The 19,699-nt window shown below is 40.4% G+C and overlaps 1 protein-coding gene across 6 annotated transcripts in view; it reads left to right on the top strand.

Moving 5' to 3' along the window:
* march8 (membrane-associated ring finger (C3HC4) 8) overlaps window positions 1-19,699 on the top strand; it is an 82,059-nt gene that overhangs the window by 57,598 nt on the left and 4,762 nt on the right. For 4 of the 6 annotated variants that reach the window (XM_039783980.1, XM_039783983.1, XM_039783982.1 and 1 more), the window contains 6 exons: window positions 3,315-3,365; window positions 10,097-10,176; window positions 10,579-11,502; window positions 16,686-16,866; window positions 17,684-17,819; window positions 19,594-19,608. In XM_039783980.1, the coding sequence (XP_039639914.1) occupies window positions 3,315-3,365; window positions 10,097-10,176; window positions 10,579-11,502; window positions 16,686-16,866; window positions 17,684-17,819; window positions 19,594-19,608 (1,387 nt within the window). The remainder of the gene's footprint in view (window positions 1-3,314; window positions 3,366-10,096; window positions 10,177-10,578; window positions 11,503-16,685; window positions 16,867-17,683; window positions 17,820-19,593; window positions 19,609-19,699) is intronic. The other 2 variants (XM_039783984.1, XM_039783986.1) reach the window with 2 other exon arrangements.

Raw genomic sequence — 19,699 nt, 5'->3', positions numbered from 1 at the left:
AAAACTTTGTGAATTCAACCCTGCCTTTTTGAGGTTTTATCTTTTTTGATTTCTGCATAAAAATGAGCCGAGCCCTCCCCCCTGTGGGCCAAGAACAGAGCCCTGAAAGACACCGCAATCCCTCTGACTATGACCTCTCCTCTTCTGTTATACTCTCTTGCTTCGTCTTCTTACAAGCCTCGAGTCCAGTCTGAAAGTTGTGTTATCAAAGGCTGGGGCTGCAAACGAACCCACAGAGGAGGTGGAGAAAGACGGACACAGCCGTGTGTGAAACCTGAACCCTTCTTTATCAGAATTATGCATGACCTCAGAGAATAAGGCTCTTTATAGTCTACAGTCATGGCAGCAGTGAAGGTGACTCCCAGAGCTTGTACAGGTTACACAGTTTGAGAGGAATTTTAGAGAAACAGGGTTAGAAAGAAAGCGAGGACGCATGGAAATGGTGTTGATCTGTTTCCTTTCTCATCTTTTGTCATCTGTCTGCAGCCTCTCTGCTCTAAGCACTGCTGTCTATGAAAGTCATCGGTCCGTTTGTGGCCTTGTTATTTCCCAGAAACCCTCGGTCTGGGCATATCTGCTTGTTACTCCATTTTTGGCCAAGAAAGGAGGATTGAGGGGGAAGGATCATCAATTTGTTCCATTCTTTTGCAGTGCTTGTTATCCCTGTCTGTCATCTCCTGTTAAAAAAACAACTACATTTTGATCTTCTTCGACAATCTGACAGTAGATTTGCTGCACAAATTGCACCCGTTGAGAGCTGTATTTATCATTGTATGATATTGTATTAAAGGCATTGAAGAAGTAACATGGAGATGAAGGAGAACTGCTTCACTTTAATCCACTAGTACGGAGTAGGAGAGTTATATCTGCAAGTCCCTGGTGATGTTTTTCTAGACTTTTTTTTTTGTCCTCATTTCTATATTTTTGCATGTGAATCCAAGCCGTCAAGTTGTCAATTCATCAGCTAGGAAGTGCATCTCACAGGAGGTTGGCAGATTAAAACAGGAGATGAATATAGTTTGAGATTGAAGATAATGGCCACACGCTGCAGATGGCATTTTAGTTTATCAAAGTGATAGGAAATTGCGTATAGTTGTTTATTCAGAATTATGTTTTTCTTCTGATAAAATGTCAGCTCTTTGCCTTATCAGATAATGAACACTTTTGCTATTGCTCTGTGACCAGTTGACTAAGAAAATTTGAAGGGAGACGTAAGATGTTTAATTGCACTCTCTGCACTGACCACAAATGATTGGCCCTTTGCTCCTAGTAAGACTATGAGTGTGTGACAGTAGTTCAAAGGCCAATAATTTGTGTGTGTGTGTGTGTGTGTGTGTGTGTGTGTGTGTGTGTGTGTGTGTGTGTGTGTGTGTGTGTGTGTGTGTGTGTGTGTGTGTGTGTGTGTGTGTGTGTGTGTGTGTGTGTGTGTGTGTGTGCTTGTCCTCTGCAAGGCTGGATTACCAACTGGCCCCAGACCTCTAGGGTTCCAGTGTTCAATATCAACTTAATTAGTTTCTCATGTGCTCACATATTCTTATTCTTAATTACATTGAAATGTAATCAAAATATCACAAACTAATTGACACACTTGAAATATTGGGTCAGGTTCTGTTATTCCTGCATAGGAATACTGGTTGATTTCTGGGACACTGGTAACTGGTTACCACCTAAGTATAAAAGGCATTTTCACTGGCTGCAGTTCATTTTAAAATCCATTTTCTTTAACTATCTTCCATATTTAAAACAACATTTAATCCCATATAGATCAACATATAGTCTGAGACATACTGAGTACTCCTTTTTCTTCGTTCCCAGAATCTCCAAAGACATTGGGCGACATGCAAGGAACACCTTGCCCGGCTCACTTAGATATTTTACTTCATTTGGTTTATTTAATTATCTACAATCAACCTGCTATTGCTTCTAAGTTGTCATGATATGATTACTGTTTTCTTATTTCTTTTTTCTTTTCTTTTTTTCTTAGTTTCTTACCTTTCTCCTCAATGTGTTGGCACGTTTGTGCATAATATACTGTAAATAGTATCACATTTGGGATGTATGCAAATTTATTGTGTATTTACTTATGTGTATATATTTTTATTTTATAATTTTTTTTAAATATTTTGTATGGGGGGGGGGGAGTCTGTCGGTGTTGGAGTAGTTAGGCTTGGGAGTGTTGTGTGAATGTTTTGTATTTTCTGTATAATTGTTTTAAGGAACCCCGCGAAAATGAGCTGATTGATCTTTATCTTTCTAATAAATACTCTTCCAGACTTCCATGTGTGGTCTGCTTTGTGCACTGTATGTGATTGTAGCTTGGAGAAATGTTTGCCCCTAACAGTTTAATCTGGCCATGCTTCTACTGTATATGTACAGTGTATAAACAGATCTTCTTGTTTGCACCCAAAGCACCACAGCCCTGTCAGAGCTGGTGTGAACTCAGCATTATAACTATGATTGATTACTCATTAAGAAACCACGCAACGCTTAAATACCAATACTGAAGGCAGTACAACACCCCAGTGGCTGTTTATCCGAGTCTCGGATGCAAGCCGAGAACACTTAGTGGGAATCGAGGATCATTACAGCCTCAGAACAATACTGGACTGTGTGGAGTGCTGACAGTATTGGCCTGTTTCGCTCCCTGGGTAATGATACACATATTCTGACACCATTTGATTTGGAGTTTGGACGGATGTGTTATGTAATCGGCTTGTCCTCCTTTCGTCTCACACCAGCAGAACTTTGTTTACCAACTTAAGAGGCCAAACGGCTTAGGCTCAGCTGCTGAGAAATGTAGCTTTGCTGTGCTCGTTAGGAGACAAACCATGAATCAGTCCTTCCTATTCCTGCTATATAATTCTTCATTCATATTATCATATCTACACCATAAAAACCTTTTACATTATGAGTATAATTATGCTTGTCATTGTAATTTGTATACATGCTAGCAGCATGGCTCCAGGCATGGCAATGTTGGTCTGTTGGTCAGTCCACCACTTTTGTCCAAAGTGAAATATCTCAACAACTATTGGCTGGATTGGCATGACATTTTCTTCAGACATTCATGTTGCAAGGAGGACAAATCCTACGGACTTTGGTGAACCCCTGATTGTTACTGTAGTGCCACCAGCAGGTCAAAATGTCACTTATCTAGTGATGGATCTGAATCTCTATTTTTTTTATCTTTTCAAATGATAAAATACAGCACCTTTCATTACGCATTTAGTGTGATGCCAATAGTAAATATGTCAGTTTTCACTGTGCAGAATGCATGTGCAGATATGAGCTGTCTTTCTTCTCCTCTTTTACAGAATGAAAAGCCTCTGGGTCATTCTGCAAGCAGGTCCAGCAATATATCAAAGGTGAGCAAATGGAATTTTGTTTAATTAATGATGTGTGGAATTCCTCTGCCAAAGAGAGAGAAAAGCGCAAGAATATAAAGACAGGAGGATGGCAGTGATGTGAGCTTTGGAGGTAGGCAGAGATTGACAGCAGAGACAGACACAGAGTGGAGTGAGAGTAGCTGATAACCTGCCTCTCTCGAATCACATCACCCAATCGGAGCTTCCCCCCCTGATCAAGAGATCTCCAGATAGTAGACATGGCTTTCAACTCAGCTTTTCAGCTCACTGTTGCTCTTTGTCAGACAGGATGTTTCTCTGTTACTCTTGTCTTTCTCTATTTTCTCCCTTCCTTCCTCCCTGTTCTCTTCTTCGCTCTCTCAGGCAAAGCTACACCCTGCATTGAATCTGACTCCAGGGTTTAAATCCTTTTTCTCCTGAGCCTCTTATAAGGATAAACCCTTTACTTGTGCTAATAGGTGTCAGGGTCACTACATCACCATGGGACCACTCCTGCAATAATGTTTGATCCCCAAGCCAGTTACTCTTAAAACGTGAGGGATGGAAGGTTTTGCACCTGAGGGACGAATATACAAACAATCATTTTCAGGGTCACATATATGGTTAAATATAAATATACTGTTTTCTAAGACAGTGTGCCACTCTGACTAGAGAGGTGTATACTGTATGGCCTCAGTAAAACAAACTCTGACCACTTTACATAATCCGGCTCACATTATTGATTTATTTAATTGAACTCATATTTAGCTTTTATTTCAATTTGATGGCAGATAATAGATGTGGTGAAACCAGGAAGGCTTTCATGTGTAGACTGTACACATTAGTACCTTCATGCACCTGATCATGGCCTGAGTCATCTATTGTATTTAATGCAGTATATTTAATGTGTATTTAATATGCAGAATCATAATATTATTATTATTATTATTATTAATATTCACATTTTTCTTTGCAATACAGCTGAACAATGAGTACTTTACTTTTACTCTTCTCTATTCATCTATACTTATTTCAGTGATTGTGCTGCTACGACACCTGAATTTCCCCTCTAGTGATCAATAAAGGCTTATCTTATCTTATCTTATCTTACTACTGATTCCATAGTGAAACCAAATGTGAACAGACCCAAAATGTTCACTACAGTCGTCCGTTGTTTTGTAAGGGTGTGTTGTGTGCACATCTGCAGTGAGTACAAAGTTGAACCAGGGCGTACGCCTGCGATATCAAATGTTTCCACCTCAAGTTGGGTAAGAACTTTTAAAGTAAAAATACAAAACAGTGATATAAGGATTATGGACTTGCTCATGTGATTGAGTTATGTGGAAAGCTAAGTCATTACTTCTATGTAAATTGCCTGTGGGTGGTAGCTGATAAAATAATCATGCGCATAACATCCTGTAAAACTATGATTTGAAGTTTTTACACTTTTTCTTTTAGAGAGATTAAAGAAAGAAGATTCATCATGTTATTAGTGAGCTTTAGAGATGCTTGTAGGCAGATTCCGTTACCTTTGGACCGACCCAGGCAAGGGGTTTCCAGTCTTTCTGCTATACTCAACTAACCAGCTGCAGGCTGTAGCTTCATATTTACCAGACAGATATGAGAGTGAATAGGCGATTTCCCATAATGTCAATTTTTTTTTTTTAATGGTTTCCAACAGGGTTTTGTTTTGTGTCAGTGGAGACAGCCGTATCAGACTGGAGCTGCTGTGGCAGGATATTTTGGTTCAATAGCTTGTTGGGGCTTAAAATAGGTGAAACCGATTAATTTAAACATGCTCAAGAACATCCTTGTTATTTCAAACATTTAGTCTAGGTTGAATAGTACAACTGAATAGGTAATGGTAACGATTGACAGTTTAGTCACATCTGAAAAGTCTGGAGTCGTAGTAAGTGTTTCTCTTGTTGCACCTGCTTTCTACACACACACACACACACACACACACACACACACAACACACACACACACACACACACAAAATAGCCAATAATCATAGTGCCAGGTATCTGATGCGTAAATGGAGAGTTGGATTTAATTAGTTAGTAGTTTCTAGACACTGTGCATTGTCATTGAATGTCCTACGTAGACCACCATTCCTGACAAATGTGTGTTTAATGGAGTGATAGAAATAAAGTATGAACAAGGCTCTTAAGTTTGACAGCTTTAATTAATAACCAGCAGTCTGCCTGCCAGCTGTTGTATCCTGCTCCTTCCTAAAGGGAAATACCACTGACTGGCAGGTTTTAAATCTATATTAATTGTTCTCTGGTCTGCCAGTAATCTCAACGAAAAAGCTTGTAACTGGAAAGGTTGCTGGTTGGAATCGCTAGACCAGTTTGGAATACCTAAGCAAGGAAATAGAAGAAGTCCTCTTCAAACTCTTGACAGATATTGTCAAAGACTTAAACTAAAAAGACATGATTCAACAGTGGACTGTTATAGAGGTGTTGTATATGTTTTCCTTCCTGAAACCACTCTCCCTGGAAGCTGCTTGAATCAGAATATGATCTGAGAGACTACAGAAGATTATTTTATGCATAAATGCAGTTTCCCCACCCCAGTTTTCCTATTTTCAAACGTTCCTTTTTGCTGAAAGAATATAAAATGTAGGTCAAGTTCATATATGTTGCAAAGCTCCATAAAATGAAAGATGAAAGCACTTTTATGGATCACAGTAAAATGCACAGCTGGTAAGAACTTAAATTCATTTACACATGTGCCACAGCTGATGACCATTAAACTGATGATCTTGACTGACACGTGTTTTTGTTTTTATTTATTTCTACACAAGCTTCAGCCAGACTCAAAATAAGGACACAAAAAACAAACCCCACATTGCTTCACATGGCACAGATTCAAGCTTAATCACATTGGCTCATGTCATATCAAATCAAAAATGAATGTGCACGTATCCAATTGTTGACCTGCTTAAAAGATATCTCGCCACATAAACAACCAGAGCATTGGCCTGAGAGTAACATTTCATAACATTTCCAGCTTGCCACGGAAATAGTGTGGATCATTTGTATGTCAGAGGAATTTGTTCATTCTGTCAAAGCATCTGCTCTAGTTTTATACTGATAACCTGGCAGGATATTTGTGGTGTAGACAACTGAACTGTAGGTATTTTCTTTAATCGACTTCGAAAAATATTGCCTCTCCAGGTATCCAGTTACGTGTAACACTCGCTGGAATACCTGTCATGGGACACACACACCAGGACCTCTATATGTTATAGAAAATACACAGGACAGAAACAGGAAAACTAGCTGCAGCATTTAGCCAGGGGGTAAATTGTTTCATAAAGATAATATTGCCTCCATTAGTGAGCTTGTCACTGTGGGGGATTAAGGTGTATGGTATTACATACAAATGTACGCGTGTATCCAAAGCCAAAAACGAATTATCTCTCTTCTGCTGTGTATTTGTGTGTTCATTGATTCATGTATTCAGAAGGTGACTTTTATTGAGCTGTTTGTGTCTGGAGATTCATGAAAGAAAGGTGGAGTTGAGGGCAAATAATCAGCATTGTTATTAAATGAAGGAATGGTCAGTGTAGAATATCTATAAAACCAGCTCTGAAAGCTTTAGTGGGCTGAGGATTGCCCAGTGATTTGGCAGGAGTTTATTTTCCACTCTGCGAGTTCAGGAGGCATAGCTCTAGCCATTTCTCTCTTTAGCACCATGCCAGGGAGCTGCGTGATGCCCCCTACACTCTTTGGGAAGGAATTAAACTATTACAGTCCTTTTTAAAAAGATACAAAGCAGTGACCCACCGCGCAGTGGGCAGCTGTTGACAGTCAGCCAAATATCTGGGGATGTTTGGGGAAATTCAAGCTGCTTCAGTTTCATACTCCATCGCTACAGTGCACAAACTGGGTCTGTCCACCAGATATCTACTGGACCAGTTCAGCTTGGCAGACCACTAATATTAAAACCAGCCACTGAGCCAAGCCACTATTTTGAAAGTTAATTATTAATTTCTTGGAACACATCCTAGTTTTGTTTGTTCTGTTTTTTGCAGAAGCGGCTCGTGCAAAATATTGATTATTTTAAAATAAAAATTGTGTATATATATATATATACTTCTTTCTCTTTCTATATATATATATATATATATATATATGTGTATTTATATGTGTGTATGTGTGGTAATATATATTATTATATGTATATAATTATGTATATTTATATGTATATATATTATATATATATATATGTGTATATGTATGTATATATATGTGTTATGTATATGTATATATATGTATATGTATGTGTATGTATGTATATTATGTATTATGTATATGTATTTTGTATATATATATGTGTAATGTATATATGTGTGTGTATATATTATTTATATGTTTATATTTATATATATGTGTGTGTTATATATATATGTGTGTGTATATATATTTATATATATATATGTTTTATATATATATATATGTGTGTTTATATATTGTGTTTAGTTATATATGTGTATATATATATGTGTGTTATATATATGTGTGTGTATATGTATATATATAATATGTAATATATATGTATTGTATATATATGTGTGTATATATATATATATATATATATATGTATATATATATATGTGTATATATATATATATGTGTATATATATATATGTGTGTATATATATATATATATATGTGTATATATATATATATGTGTATATATATATATGTGTATATATGTACACACACACACACACAATTTTTTTATTTTTATTCAGTGTGACAGAAAAATTGATGTTGATGAGGATAAGTGGCTGTTGACGCCTTGGGATTGTTTTGTTCTGTTTTCAAGGTAAATAATGCATTTTGATGGTCGTCTTCTATGTTGCTTTTCTATTGGCACCTCGTTAAGATCTGGTCCAGTCATGCGGTCTGTTCAACAATGTGTCCAACTTGTAAGGAGCTTCTCACTGGGAGGCAGTGATTCATTGTTACTGTTAATTTTAAAGGTTGTTCTTTTAAAAGGCCCCTGTGGCTAGAAAATGAGAGCTATAGTTCTCTACAGGTACATATGGAGACAGTTAAAGAATAATGAAGGCCATGATAATAGATGTGATAAAGGAGAAGAAATAAGAAAATGAATGAAAGGTATAACAAGTGGAAAGAGGATGATTTATCCGTGTGTGTGTGTGTGGAGAGTGGGAGTTCTCAAGGAGAGAGGTTAAATAATTAGTTATGACAATGACTTAAGAGACTGTTTCCAAGCAAAATAAACCGGTTCATTACAGTCAGAGTATGATGTAAGGCTGGTTTATAATGAATTAGCAAATCAGAGCCAAAGAACTGAATGAAACGAGAACTGAGTGGATACATTTAAAGTGTAAATGCGCTTATTTTCACGGTTTCTAACTTCTAAAGTAAAATATGACACAATCTTTCAGCAGTTGTTGAGATCTCATCGCCCGCACTGTTTTGCTTCTCCATTGAATGCTTGCACTCATTTTCTCATCAAAGGTCCTTGTCGTAAGAGAGGGCAGTTTTGAGAGAGCTGATGTCTGAAGAGTCATACAGGCCGTTAGGAAGTTAATCATTACTATCTCGACTATGTTATCATCACGCTGCTGTTTCTGTCTGCAGCAGCATACATATAGTGCTGGTTGCTATGTTTTATTGCTTTGATCTGATCTTTTTGTTTCTTACGCACTTCTTAGAGCTCTCTGTTATTTTTATACTTAGAATTAAGACATCTGCAGGAGCCCCAAACAGCGATTTTAAAATAAGAAAATGAAATATTAAAGAGAGGGACAGCATTTTTATGTCTTTTTGTGTGGGCGGAAAAAAGACAAAAGAGCTGTTCAGAAAAACAGACCGAAGGGCATGGCTGGGCATTGAATTTTCTATTGATTGGTGTCAGGGCTCATGAGCTATACATTAGCCCTTAGTTAGAAATGAAATCAATAGGTAATTAGTTTCTTTCTTTTCTTTTAGTTTTTCCATGTAACAGAAATGCTGGAAATACCACGTTCGTCCATCCACACTCAAACTCTAAAACAGTGGAGCGGTGCACGCAGTGCGCACAACCATGTTGCAGTGACTGCAATTTGTGATTACTGTGCTGGCTAATTTGGTAGGTGTCAGTCTATGAGAAGTTGTAGCCGCCAATGTATAAGATAGTACAGTATAAAAATGAAATATAATTCATTATTAATGAATTTTGAGTAAAAAATAAATACATCACAATATAAATTATATAATCCAAGGCAAAAATATATTTTTGTGAGTAAAGCCCAAGTTGTAATAAACCAGAAGTTTCCTTTCGAACCATTTTTAGTAATCTGTTGCATCTGTTTAAAAATTCTCTGTGGAGGTTGAACAAGTCTATAGCCTCAAGTCCTCCAGCTGTGCCTCTCTCAGCGCCTCATTCTTCATAACTCTCCCTCTGTCTCGCAGTCTGTCTCCTGAGCGCTTTGCTCCGTGGCAGCCTGGTGTTTCGCCTGCTCTGTGACGCACTGAGACAGATTTTGCCTGGCTCTGCTTTAATCAAACAGATTAACAGCCAGTATTGTATTTTTCCTTTTTTATCATCCTGTGCATCAGTGCGTGAAGTGCTTTTACTCTTTTTGTAAAGATCAGATTTATAATTAATTCATCATTCTCACCACACAGGACCTTTCCTGGAAACACAGGAAATATGATTTGATCCTGCCTGTTGAATAATACAGTAGTTATTTATTTTGTCATATCTTTGTTTTGTTCCTATAGGCGGGGAGCCCGACTTCAGTCAACGCTCCATGCAGTTTCTCCAGGACGTCGGTTTCCCCCTCCAGCCAGGACATCTGCAGGTACAAACCACCTCCATTTCAGTCCTCAGTCCACAATGATATGAAAACTTAAATAAATTGTATTTATTTATCAGTCCGTTAATGGTAATCACTGGGTGATGTTTACCCTTGAGCAATACACTGTCACTGTTTGAAGTAGCCTTGGTTGCGTGTAATCTGCTGTTAAATGGATTTTATAGTAAAATGGGTCATCCAGTTTTTTTTTTTTTTTTCATGCTGAGGCAAAGCCGCCGAAACCTTGTATCTCCTTCTTTCAAGTTCCTTTGTTTTCAAATGCATGATGTCTTTTCCATTTCTCTTTTTTGTCTTTTCTCATTCCTTTTCCTGCTGTCCTTTACCACTGCCGTCAATTATGTTCCTCTTTCATAAACGCACATGCATAAAACCCGTTCACACCAGCAGTCAGGATCAGGACTGTCAGAAGCAGACTGCAGTGGTTCTACTGAATTCAAATGGTAAAACCTGTCAAGGTTCAGGAGGTATTTCAGTGACCACCCTCTGCACAGATGCCCTACCAGCCTCTAAAAGCCCGTACGGCACCCCAACCGCTCTACCGCTCCCCCCCTCCTCCGTCCGCATTAGCCGCGCTCTCCAGGTTTTCTGTGGCATGACGGGCGCGGACGTGGACAGTCTTTGTCGCGGCCTGCACTTTATAGACCGCACCTGCTCGGAGGGAGAGCTGGAGCTGAAGCCCAAGCCCGCTCAGCCACCCGGCTCGGATCAAAGGGCGCACACACTCAACGGCAAGCTGGCTGCAGCACCCACTCACCAGAACCAAAATCCGGCCTGCTCAACACGCACCAACCCCCACCTCGTCCCCTCCTTCACCAACAACTACAAATACATGTTGGGCATCCCTCCCGTCAATTGTCTCCCATCTGACCCTGCCATCCGCACCCCTCCTCCTCTTTCCAACACCCACCTCCACCCTCGTCCCTCTCCGAGCGGCAACTTTCTCCGTCTCCTCCTCCCTTTCTCTCGATCCTCTACCTCGGCCAGCCTGCAGTGCTCTGAGCTGGATAGCTACGCCTCTCATCTCCACATCACCAAGTCCTCTAGTGTCCTTCTGGAAGGCAGTGAGTTAGGCTACCCCGTCGAGGATCTACTGGGAGATGACGACGTGTTTGAGGAGGACCAGCCCAGTCTAGTTTCAAGGGGAAAGGTTCAGCTGGCCACCCCAGAAACAGTCACCATGGCTGGGACAGGTGCTCCTCTCGCCCCCCTTTGCTTTATGGATGAGGACAGCGACTTGGACTGTTGCCCGTCCCCTTTGTCAGAGAAAACTGGGCCACTGTCACCCTATTCGCTATCTGAAGACTGGTGCAGGTGGGTGACTTTCTGGATGGTATAATCCACCCTTCCTGTGACTTGGTAGAGCCCAGACAATCCCTGTGCCGTAACGTGGCAGTGAACCCCAGAGCCCTGTGGAGTAGTGGAGAGCTTCTCATCCTGTTGTGTAACTACCCAGCAAATATCTTGCACCACAGCAGTATTTGTCCTCAAAACCGCTGCTCGGAGTGGAGCTGTTAATCAGGAGAACCTGACACGTAGGTGCTTTAGTCTACACACGCTGCAGCACCATAAGATGTCCTGATTCAACCACTCGTGTTTCTAGAGGAAACATGATTTCATTTCATACCATTTCACTTTACAGTTATCTCAGTATGTGTGCCATGTTTTTTACTGTGCTGTCAAGCTGTGTTTTTTAAATAATGTTTCATTGTTACTAGATCGATGAGGCATTTCAGTGTCTTACATAGGCTGCAAACATTTGTGATTGATTTTGCCTGCAAGCTTTAATCTTTGCAGTAGAGGCAGTAATAGGGAGGAATGGCAATGTTAAGGAAAATATTTAGGGCCAGAGGTTAGGGTGAAACATGTAATAGTATTGAGGAATGGAGTGCGTGTCCATCTTAGAAATAGTGTAAAAGAAGCAGACGGCACAATAAACGACTAGGTTAACAGGGCCATCATCAGTCTTCTTCACATGGCAGTCTGTGTGCAATCTGATCCAGGCTATGTTAGGAAGGACAGATTGTAAGTAATATTTGATTACAGACTAGGTCATGGCTGCGTGGCCCCTACAGATGAGGCTTGGTAGCGGTAGATCGTACTAAGTTGCCAAGAAAAACATTTTGAGCCCTACATTGATCACTTTTAGGCCCTCTTATGTCTTAAACACAAAGGAATTTCAATTATATACTGTCATGGGTTTTTTTTGGCCCCTGGGCTGTGGTCTGTGCATGTAGTCCGTTCCAGATTATACGTTTTATACGTCAGCTGTGCGATAAGAGAGATACATGAGCTTAGAATTGGCAAGGTGACCAGATTCAGAGATCAGGAGAAAGATTATTGGCTTCAAATAGCCTGCGTAGTCTCTGACTAACAAACACATCGTGGCAGCTTTCTGTCAGGTGGCTTGAAGCGTGAGCGCAGAACCTGACCTCACCTGTGAAAGTCTGTGTGTGGGTGCGTGGTTGTCTTGAACAGACGAATGGCATGTTAATTATTAGCCAGGTCATTTATTGACAGTATTTCAGAAAGTAATGATCGAAAGTCTCTCAAGAGGTGACTTGGACTCTTTCCTTATCAGAAATGTCAACTTTTTTCAGAGAAACCTAAAGGTACAAACATGTTTAGATTTAGTGTTTCTCAACAAAACACAATGTGTGAACCAGATACTTTACTAACAAAACGGGGACACAAACATGGCTGCATAGGGCCTCTAGTATTTAAAAACTCCAAAGAGTACCTTTTAAGCTTTTACGTCTAACAATATAAACCACAAGAGTCTGTAATTCCTTAACTTTCCTCGTAAAGATAAGTTTCTTCTCAGCACATTTAATATTCTCTTTTATAGCAAGCATGGCCACAGAAAGAGAGAAGTAACCTCTTAAGGCATGCACAGAGAGGAAAGGAGTAAAAAGGGTGGTGCTGCCTCTAATTGAATTGTGTTTTTCTCTGAACAGCGTGTCTCTAGCAGATTGTAGAGCTTAAACTGTTCCGACTAAAAACGTGCTGAGAACAGGAGAGAACAAAATGCCTTGGATGTCACACTCTGCCACCCAGAAGAAAATCTGTCTAGCACAAACGCAAAAAAAAAAAGATAAAAACAGATGGTGTTGAAAAATTAATTTGAAAATAAATACATAAACATTTCAGGTCTAGGGCAGAGCAAGGAATAGCTGCAGGGAGTGACTCTTAAAGCGACACATTGAGAGTTCTGAGTGTTGAATGCCACAGGAGAAGTACGAGGTAACTGACGGGCAAACAGCAAAAAAGTGAATGCCTCGCCAGGGCTGTAATGTTGTTGAGCTCGTTTCCCTCTCAGCTTGTGGTGTTTGTGATTTCCCGACTCTGTTTTGCTTCTCACATTTTAATGTTGACATAGTATAACGCCGCCTCTGCCATCCCGGAATTACTGTTAAACAGGGTGGGTTTTGGCTGCTCAAGCGATGCAGATTAAATTTCAACTTCCCATTCCTTACGTACTTGGAATGTGCTGCTGCCGAAACGGATACAGTAAATGTAGCAGTTTGGGATTATTCTGTTAAATGTATGGTAAACGCATCACTTTGAATGATGAAGCTGCATTTTGTGTGCTCTGATTTCTACCTCTAAGTGCCTTTTTTGTAGCAGTTTAAAGACAATCTTGCAGGCATCTAGCCTGAAACCTAAATTTCTCAGCTCAAGATCCCTACAGTCCTCTTCCACTCATGTTGTTTACTGATCACTTTATTTCCACCGTGACTCCATGTGGAGGTGTAGTGATTTTTCTGTTGTTATGCCCTCCTACGTTTAAAAACAAATCCACATCAACATTAGAATAATTTGTCAAATCTGTCCATTTCAGCAGGAGCCAACCCTTGATATGAGCACCAAGAGAGTCCAGGTCTTGAGGCTGGTTTTTGTTTAGTTTGTACATAACAGTATGTGGGGGGACATAATCTGCAGTTCATCTTGTGATCCATACAAAAAACACAAACAAAGCAGCTCTCTAGCAGCCATAACCAAGAGAAAATACGCTCTTCCAGAGACGTTAATTGTGCCTCCTCTATCCCTTAATCCCTCTGTCCTCATTCCACTCCCTCCACCTCCTTTTCTATTTGAGAAACCTGTAGAAATGACCTATTTTTATCCTTCTTTGTTCACTTTGTCATTTAATAACGCTTTGGCCAGATCAGTGTAGTCTGGAAATAGACGTTAACTTGCTCGATCACTTTCTAACGCGTGTGTCTTAATGTGTTATTTTCCTCCCCTGAATCAAGATAAAGACAGACCCATTTGAACACCCTGCTCTCTCCTCCTCCTGCATCTTCTTTAGATGCTTTTGTTTACTCGTTTATTCTTCCCGAGAGAGAAGAGTCACTGCTCCCTGCATCTCACTCAGGGGAAAACACCGTCAAAGCTTTTCCTGGTTTATGCAATCCGTAAAAAAAGTTGATTTGAAGTATAGGTTTAAATAACTGCTTGCGCCTTCCTCTGTTCCTCTGTAGCTTGTAGGGGTGGTACGGTTCATGAAAAAACACCCGAACCGCTCGGTTCGCTAGTCTCGGTTCGGAGCGTGTGTGTACCGCACGGTTCGTCAGTACACTGTTAATGTGCACTAACCTCTTACTGCCGTAGTGTCCACTTTCGACACCTATGTTAAAACAGTTACTGGAAATGACGAGCGGGATGGGCGTGACAAACGCAACCCATGGCAGCTGATTGGACGATTGCGTCACATGGGTCTGGCTGGTCCCAAATTTCAAAACAGACTGTCATGGCGGCTCGTTCAGAATAAGATCTCATATTGTACTAAAATAGTTCACCGAAACGTGTTTCTGAAAACATTTTAAGCGAGAAATAGGCCATGCAGTTGCTGAATCTGTCTTCATTTCAGATCGACAAAGGTCAGTTTAAAAGATTTTCGTCAGATTTTGAGAGACATCGAGCCGACCGCTCCTCAAGTGGAGTGGGGTGCCACTGCAGGTCACGTCACGTCACCTGCAGAAATGTCAAGTGGGAGAGAGGCTGCCCAGAGCTGGAGGATGCGCCAGCGTCGTTTATAGTCTGGTGTGTGGGAACATTTTGGATTTCACGTTACCTATGATGAAATAAAACAATATAGAACTGCCACTGTGTGCACGTTTTGTGCAACATGCATTCAATATGCTAATTTTAGCTATATGCTGAAGTATATTCTGGAGTGTTAAAGAAAAAATAAGAACCGTACTGAACCGAAAACCGTGACCCTAAAACCGTGATACGAACCGTGGGTTTTGTGAACCGTACCACCCCTAGTAGCTTGTTGTAGTATAAGAAGCAATGGCTGATTTTTGGGCTTATTGCTCATTCAATGTCATGTGTGTGTGCTCAAATTACCTTCTCCAAACCTTCATTTAGTCTGAAACAAAACTGTGACTGGCTTACAGGTAAAAGTGTGTACAAAGTTGTCTGGATTTTCACACAATCTATCTCAGTGACAAATCCACTCCTCCTTAACATGGGTGACAAACCGCTCCTGTCCTCTAACCTGTCAGACCGTGTCTGACATGTGATCTTGAGGAGGAGAGGGGGACTGCTTTAGTCTGATATAAAAATCTGATTGGTTCCTCTCACTGAGAAAAGCCTGTCCAGCAGTCCTTAGCGGTAGCAGACACCTTATCGAATGTTCCAGCTCTCTGCATCTTTGCCAAAATATTGTACAGAAGACGCATCTACGGGGGATGAACATAATATCACAAACACCTGCTAAATTGAATGCAATTGCATGCAGTAGCACTGCAACAAATGCCAGATTTGAGAAGCTTTAAAAGTGGAAAAAAAATGTTAGGTCAACATTTGTGTTGGTGTATTGGATGCCATGTTGTTGATTATATTGTCTGCACTCCTTGTATGTGTATAATATATTTATGATTACAGGCAACTTGTATCACTTCTTCCAACCCCTTAAGATTGCTGCTGCTACAACTATAGGGTATTTCTGATTAGATTTGCTGTGTCCAATTTTGCTCTGCGACCTTGCAAGAACACAGCGTTATTTTCTTAAAATGTCATTTTGATTTGGAAATGAAGTGCTTTGAATCAAATGAGTTTGACTTGATTGAGTTTATTCATGTGGGACATGTATTGTCTTCTGCGTTCAGGGTCTTAATATTTGTGAAATAATGTTCCCACCTTGCTTTTCTAGATCTATGGCATGTGTGGAATCATTTTGCATTTTCCAAACATAAAAAAAAATTATATATATATATATATACGCACGCACGCACGCACGCACGCACACACACACACACACACACACACACACACACACACACACACACACACGCGCGCGCAACTAGATAATGCTACAAGTTTGCTGACACATCTTCCAAAACTCAAGTTTGCTGGAGTTCAGGGAAATATCTGTCAGCTTTGCTTGCCAACTTTTCTCTTTTTGATCTTTCCTCTCCCCGGTCTTCCTCCTATTACAGCTGTCTGGCCTCTAGCTTAGTGTTGACTGTATTCTTTGGCTCCCGTAGGATTTGTCACTGTGAAGGGGATGACGAGAGTCCTCTGATCACACCATGCCACTGCACAGGGAGCCTGCGCTTCGTCCACCAGTCCTGTCTACAGCAGTGGATCAAGAGCTCCGACACTCGCTGCTGTGAGCTCTGTAAATATGAATTCATAATGGAGACCAAGCTCAAACCACTGCGCAAGGTAAGACCATTTGGATGTGCACATTTGTCTGAAGTCAATTAATGCACACGTTCATTAGTTCAGCCTCAGTTGATAAATTCAGGGTGTCCAAACTTAACTCAAATGGTTCAGAGGCAGTACACTCCCATTAAAGACTCTTATCAATCGCTGTGGCCTGGAGATAGCAGGACACTCTAATTAAAATTCTTCCACCCTTCATTAGCTGCACAAAGGGCCTAAAACAAATGCTCCGCTGTTAATAGCTTCTGAATCCCATTGGTCAACATTGAAATTGTTCACGTACGAGCACGCGAAGATGAGATGAGTATTTCAGTCTTGTAAAGTGTTTATCAAAAGATGCTTGGTTCCATCTCGCACTGCAACGCCCGCTTCTCATCAAAGTGACCCTGCAATCGTTTCATCACTAAATACAGAGGATTGCATTTTGGATGTTGGGACAGCCTGTACAGCTTATTTACAAAACTGATTTAGTATTTTGTGTTTTCTTTGTATCCCTGGGCTCATTTCCTGATTTATGTATTGTGAAACCAGTGACAGACAAGGCACCAGGCCTCTGTGTGCTGCCGGCTGTATGCCACTTTTCTTCTGTCTTACTCGCCATTCCAAGAAACGTTATGTAGCATTGGATCTTGATCACAGAAGCTGATTGCTCTCCATCCAATGTTTTGCCCACACTCTGAGTTGCTCCAGAAAAGAGAGCCAGCAATTGAATTGCTTTAAGTTTAGAGTGTGTTTGAAAGCTTTTGTCTTTGTGTGTAAATGTATTGTTGACCTCCTTTAATGTCCTTCCTTTGTCCTCTCCTTCTCTCTGCCGCAGTGGGAGAAGCTACAGATGACGGCGAGCGAGAGAAGGAAGATCATGTGTTCGGTCACCTTCCATGTCATCGCCATCACCTGCGTGGTATGGTCGCTCTACGTCCTCATCGACAGAACAGCGGAGGAAATCAAACAAGGTCCGCACAGACTCGGAAGCACACACAAACCTACACAAAAGCATTGATGTAACGCCGTTGTCTGTGTTGGATGTAGTGTTGTTAGATGTCGACCATTTGTCCACAATCTTCCATCAGTCATATACAGTATTTATGACAAATCTGCATAACTGTAGTGTTATTTTCAGCTGTGTGAGTATTGAGTGAAAATAGTGTGAAATTTTCTCTAAAACTGGAATAAATGTGGGCGTAATTCACTTGCAGAAGCTCAGTGGGCATTTAAGTCACGAACAAATGTGTAGAAGAGTGTGCTGAGCCTGTGCTTCTTTAAAATTAGTTTTTGGCTGTAAGTTTTGTTTTGGAATTTCAATTCAGTTCCCTTTGAGCTGTAAGTCCATAAAAGAGAAAGTAAAGACATAAAAGAAAATAGATTTTAAAAATAGATATATTTACGTCTATCATTCTAAGATCCAATTTGAGATTGTGATTTTCAGAGAGGTTATTACTGCAAAGTGAGGTGTCCCTTTCCTTCAAAAGTGTGTGTACGTTTGTGTGGATGTTTTTACGACTGTGTGTGTGTGTGTGTGTGTGTGTGTGTGTGTGTGTGTAACAGAAAATGACTTGGTACATAGAGTGTGAGGACCAGCATCATAATGTGACAGCAGTTAGTAACAGCTTGGTGCATGCATGTTTGTGGCAAAGACAGCACAAATCTAAACACAAAATGATATTAATATTTTATTTCTGTGAAGCAATTTAAAGGAATAATTTGACATTTCGGGAAATACTCTTATTTGCTTTATTGCCGAGAGTTAGATTAGAGAATTGACACCACTCTCATGTCTTCAAACTAAATATGAAGCCTATTTGTAGGGTTGCCACTGCGCTCTGACCAACTGGTGCGTTATCCTAGATGCATGTATACATATAAAGAAGAGAGACATATCGCAAACATATAATTCAAAAAGTTTACTTGATCATTTGTCTGGAAATACACTAAATGTTTTTGGCCATACAGCCTTCATCAGTGTGTAGATATGAAGCTACAGCCGGTTGGCAGATTTGTTCACCAATTGTTTTGTGGTATTAGGTGTATGTGCCAAACTTTGACCTGCTGCTGACCATACACTGTAAAAGCAAGTGGTCAGTAGGGCGTTGGTGGTCTTTTAAAGCATTAAGAGGAAATTGTGACTACAGTAGGAGTTTAAAAAGCCCCTTTAGCGGCCCCTGGAGCCTAGGCTTCTCCTTACATCTATATTGATCAAAGTGGTCAGCAGCACTGAGTTACGGACAGATGGGGCCGTGCTCTCGCTATCGGGGCTGAAAATGGAGAAGGCTGCTTGAATGATGAGCTGTTGTATCTTCCGCTGGCACTACGTCTGCTGCCACTCACTCCTCTCTGGCATATTCAGTGCTTCTGAGACAGTGTGCAGATGGAAGAGCAGGCTGTGTCTGTTAAGCCCAACCTGATGATTCAGACTTGTTAGAGTCCCTGAGGGCTGTCAGGTCCAATCACCATGGTGATGCCAAGTAGCTGCTCACCAGTCCTGTTTGTCCTCTGCCACGGTTATGTTTTTCTCTCAATTTGCTCACAAATATTGCAACAGAGTTGGATCTAATACGCCTTGAAATGTATTCCATAGTCTACTTTGATTTGTGAAGCAGATTTAATGTTTATGATTGCATGATGAATTTCATACAACTGTAATATTGGACTTTACTTTTAATTTCTGCGCTTTTCTATCAATCTGTTTGTATGTCTTACATGATACTTACACTTTCTTTACTCATGCAGCCGGAAGAATCCCAGGTAAACATTTCAACTTTGACCTTTTGACTTTCCAATTGTGTTTTCCCCGTCAGCTTTTCTGTCAGCTGTGTCCAGTTCTTTTCCAACCTCA

This window comes from Perca fluviatilis, chromosome 19 (assembly GCF_010015445.1).
Source record: "Perca fluviatilis chromosome 19, GENO_Pfluv_1.0, whole genome shotgun sequence".
NCBI classification, from domain to species: Eukaryota; Metazoa; Chordata; class Actinopteri; order Perciformes; family Percidae; genus Perca; species Perca fluviatilis.
The sequence above is the reverse complement of the archived record's forward strand: the minus strand, read 5'-3'. Positions and strand labels throughout refer to the sequence as shown.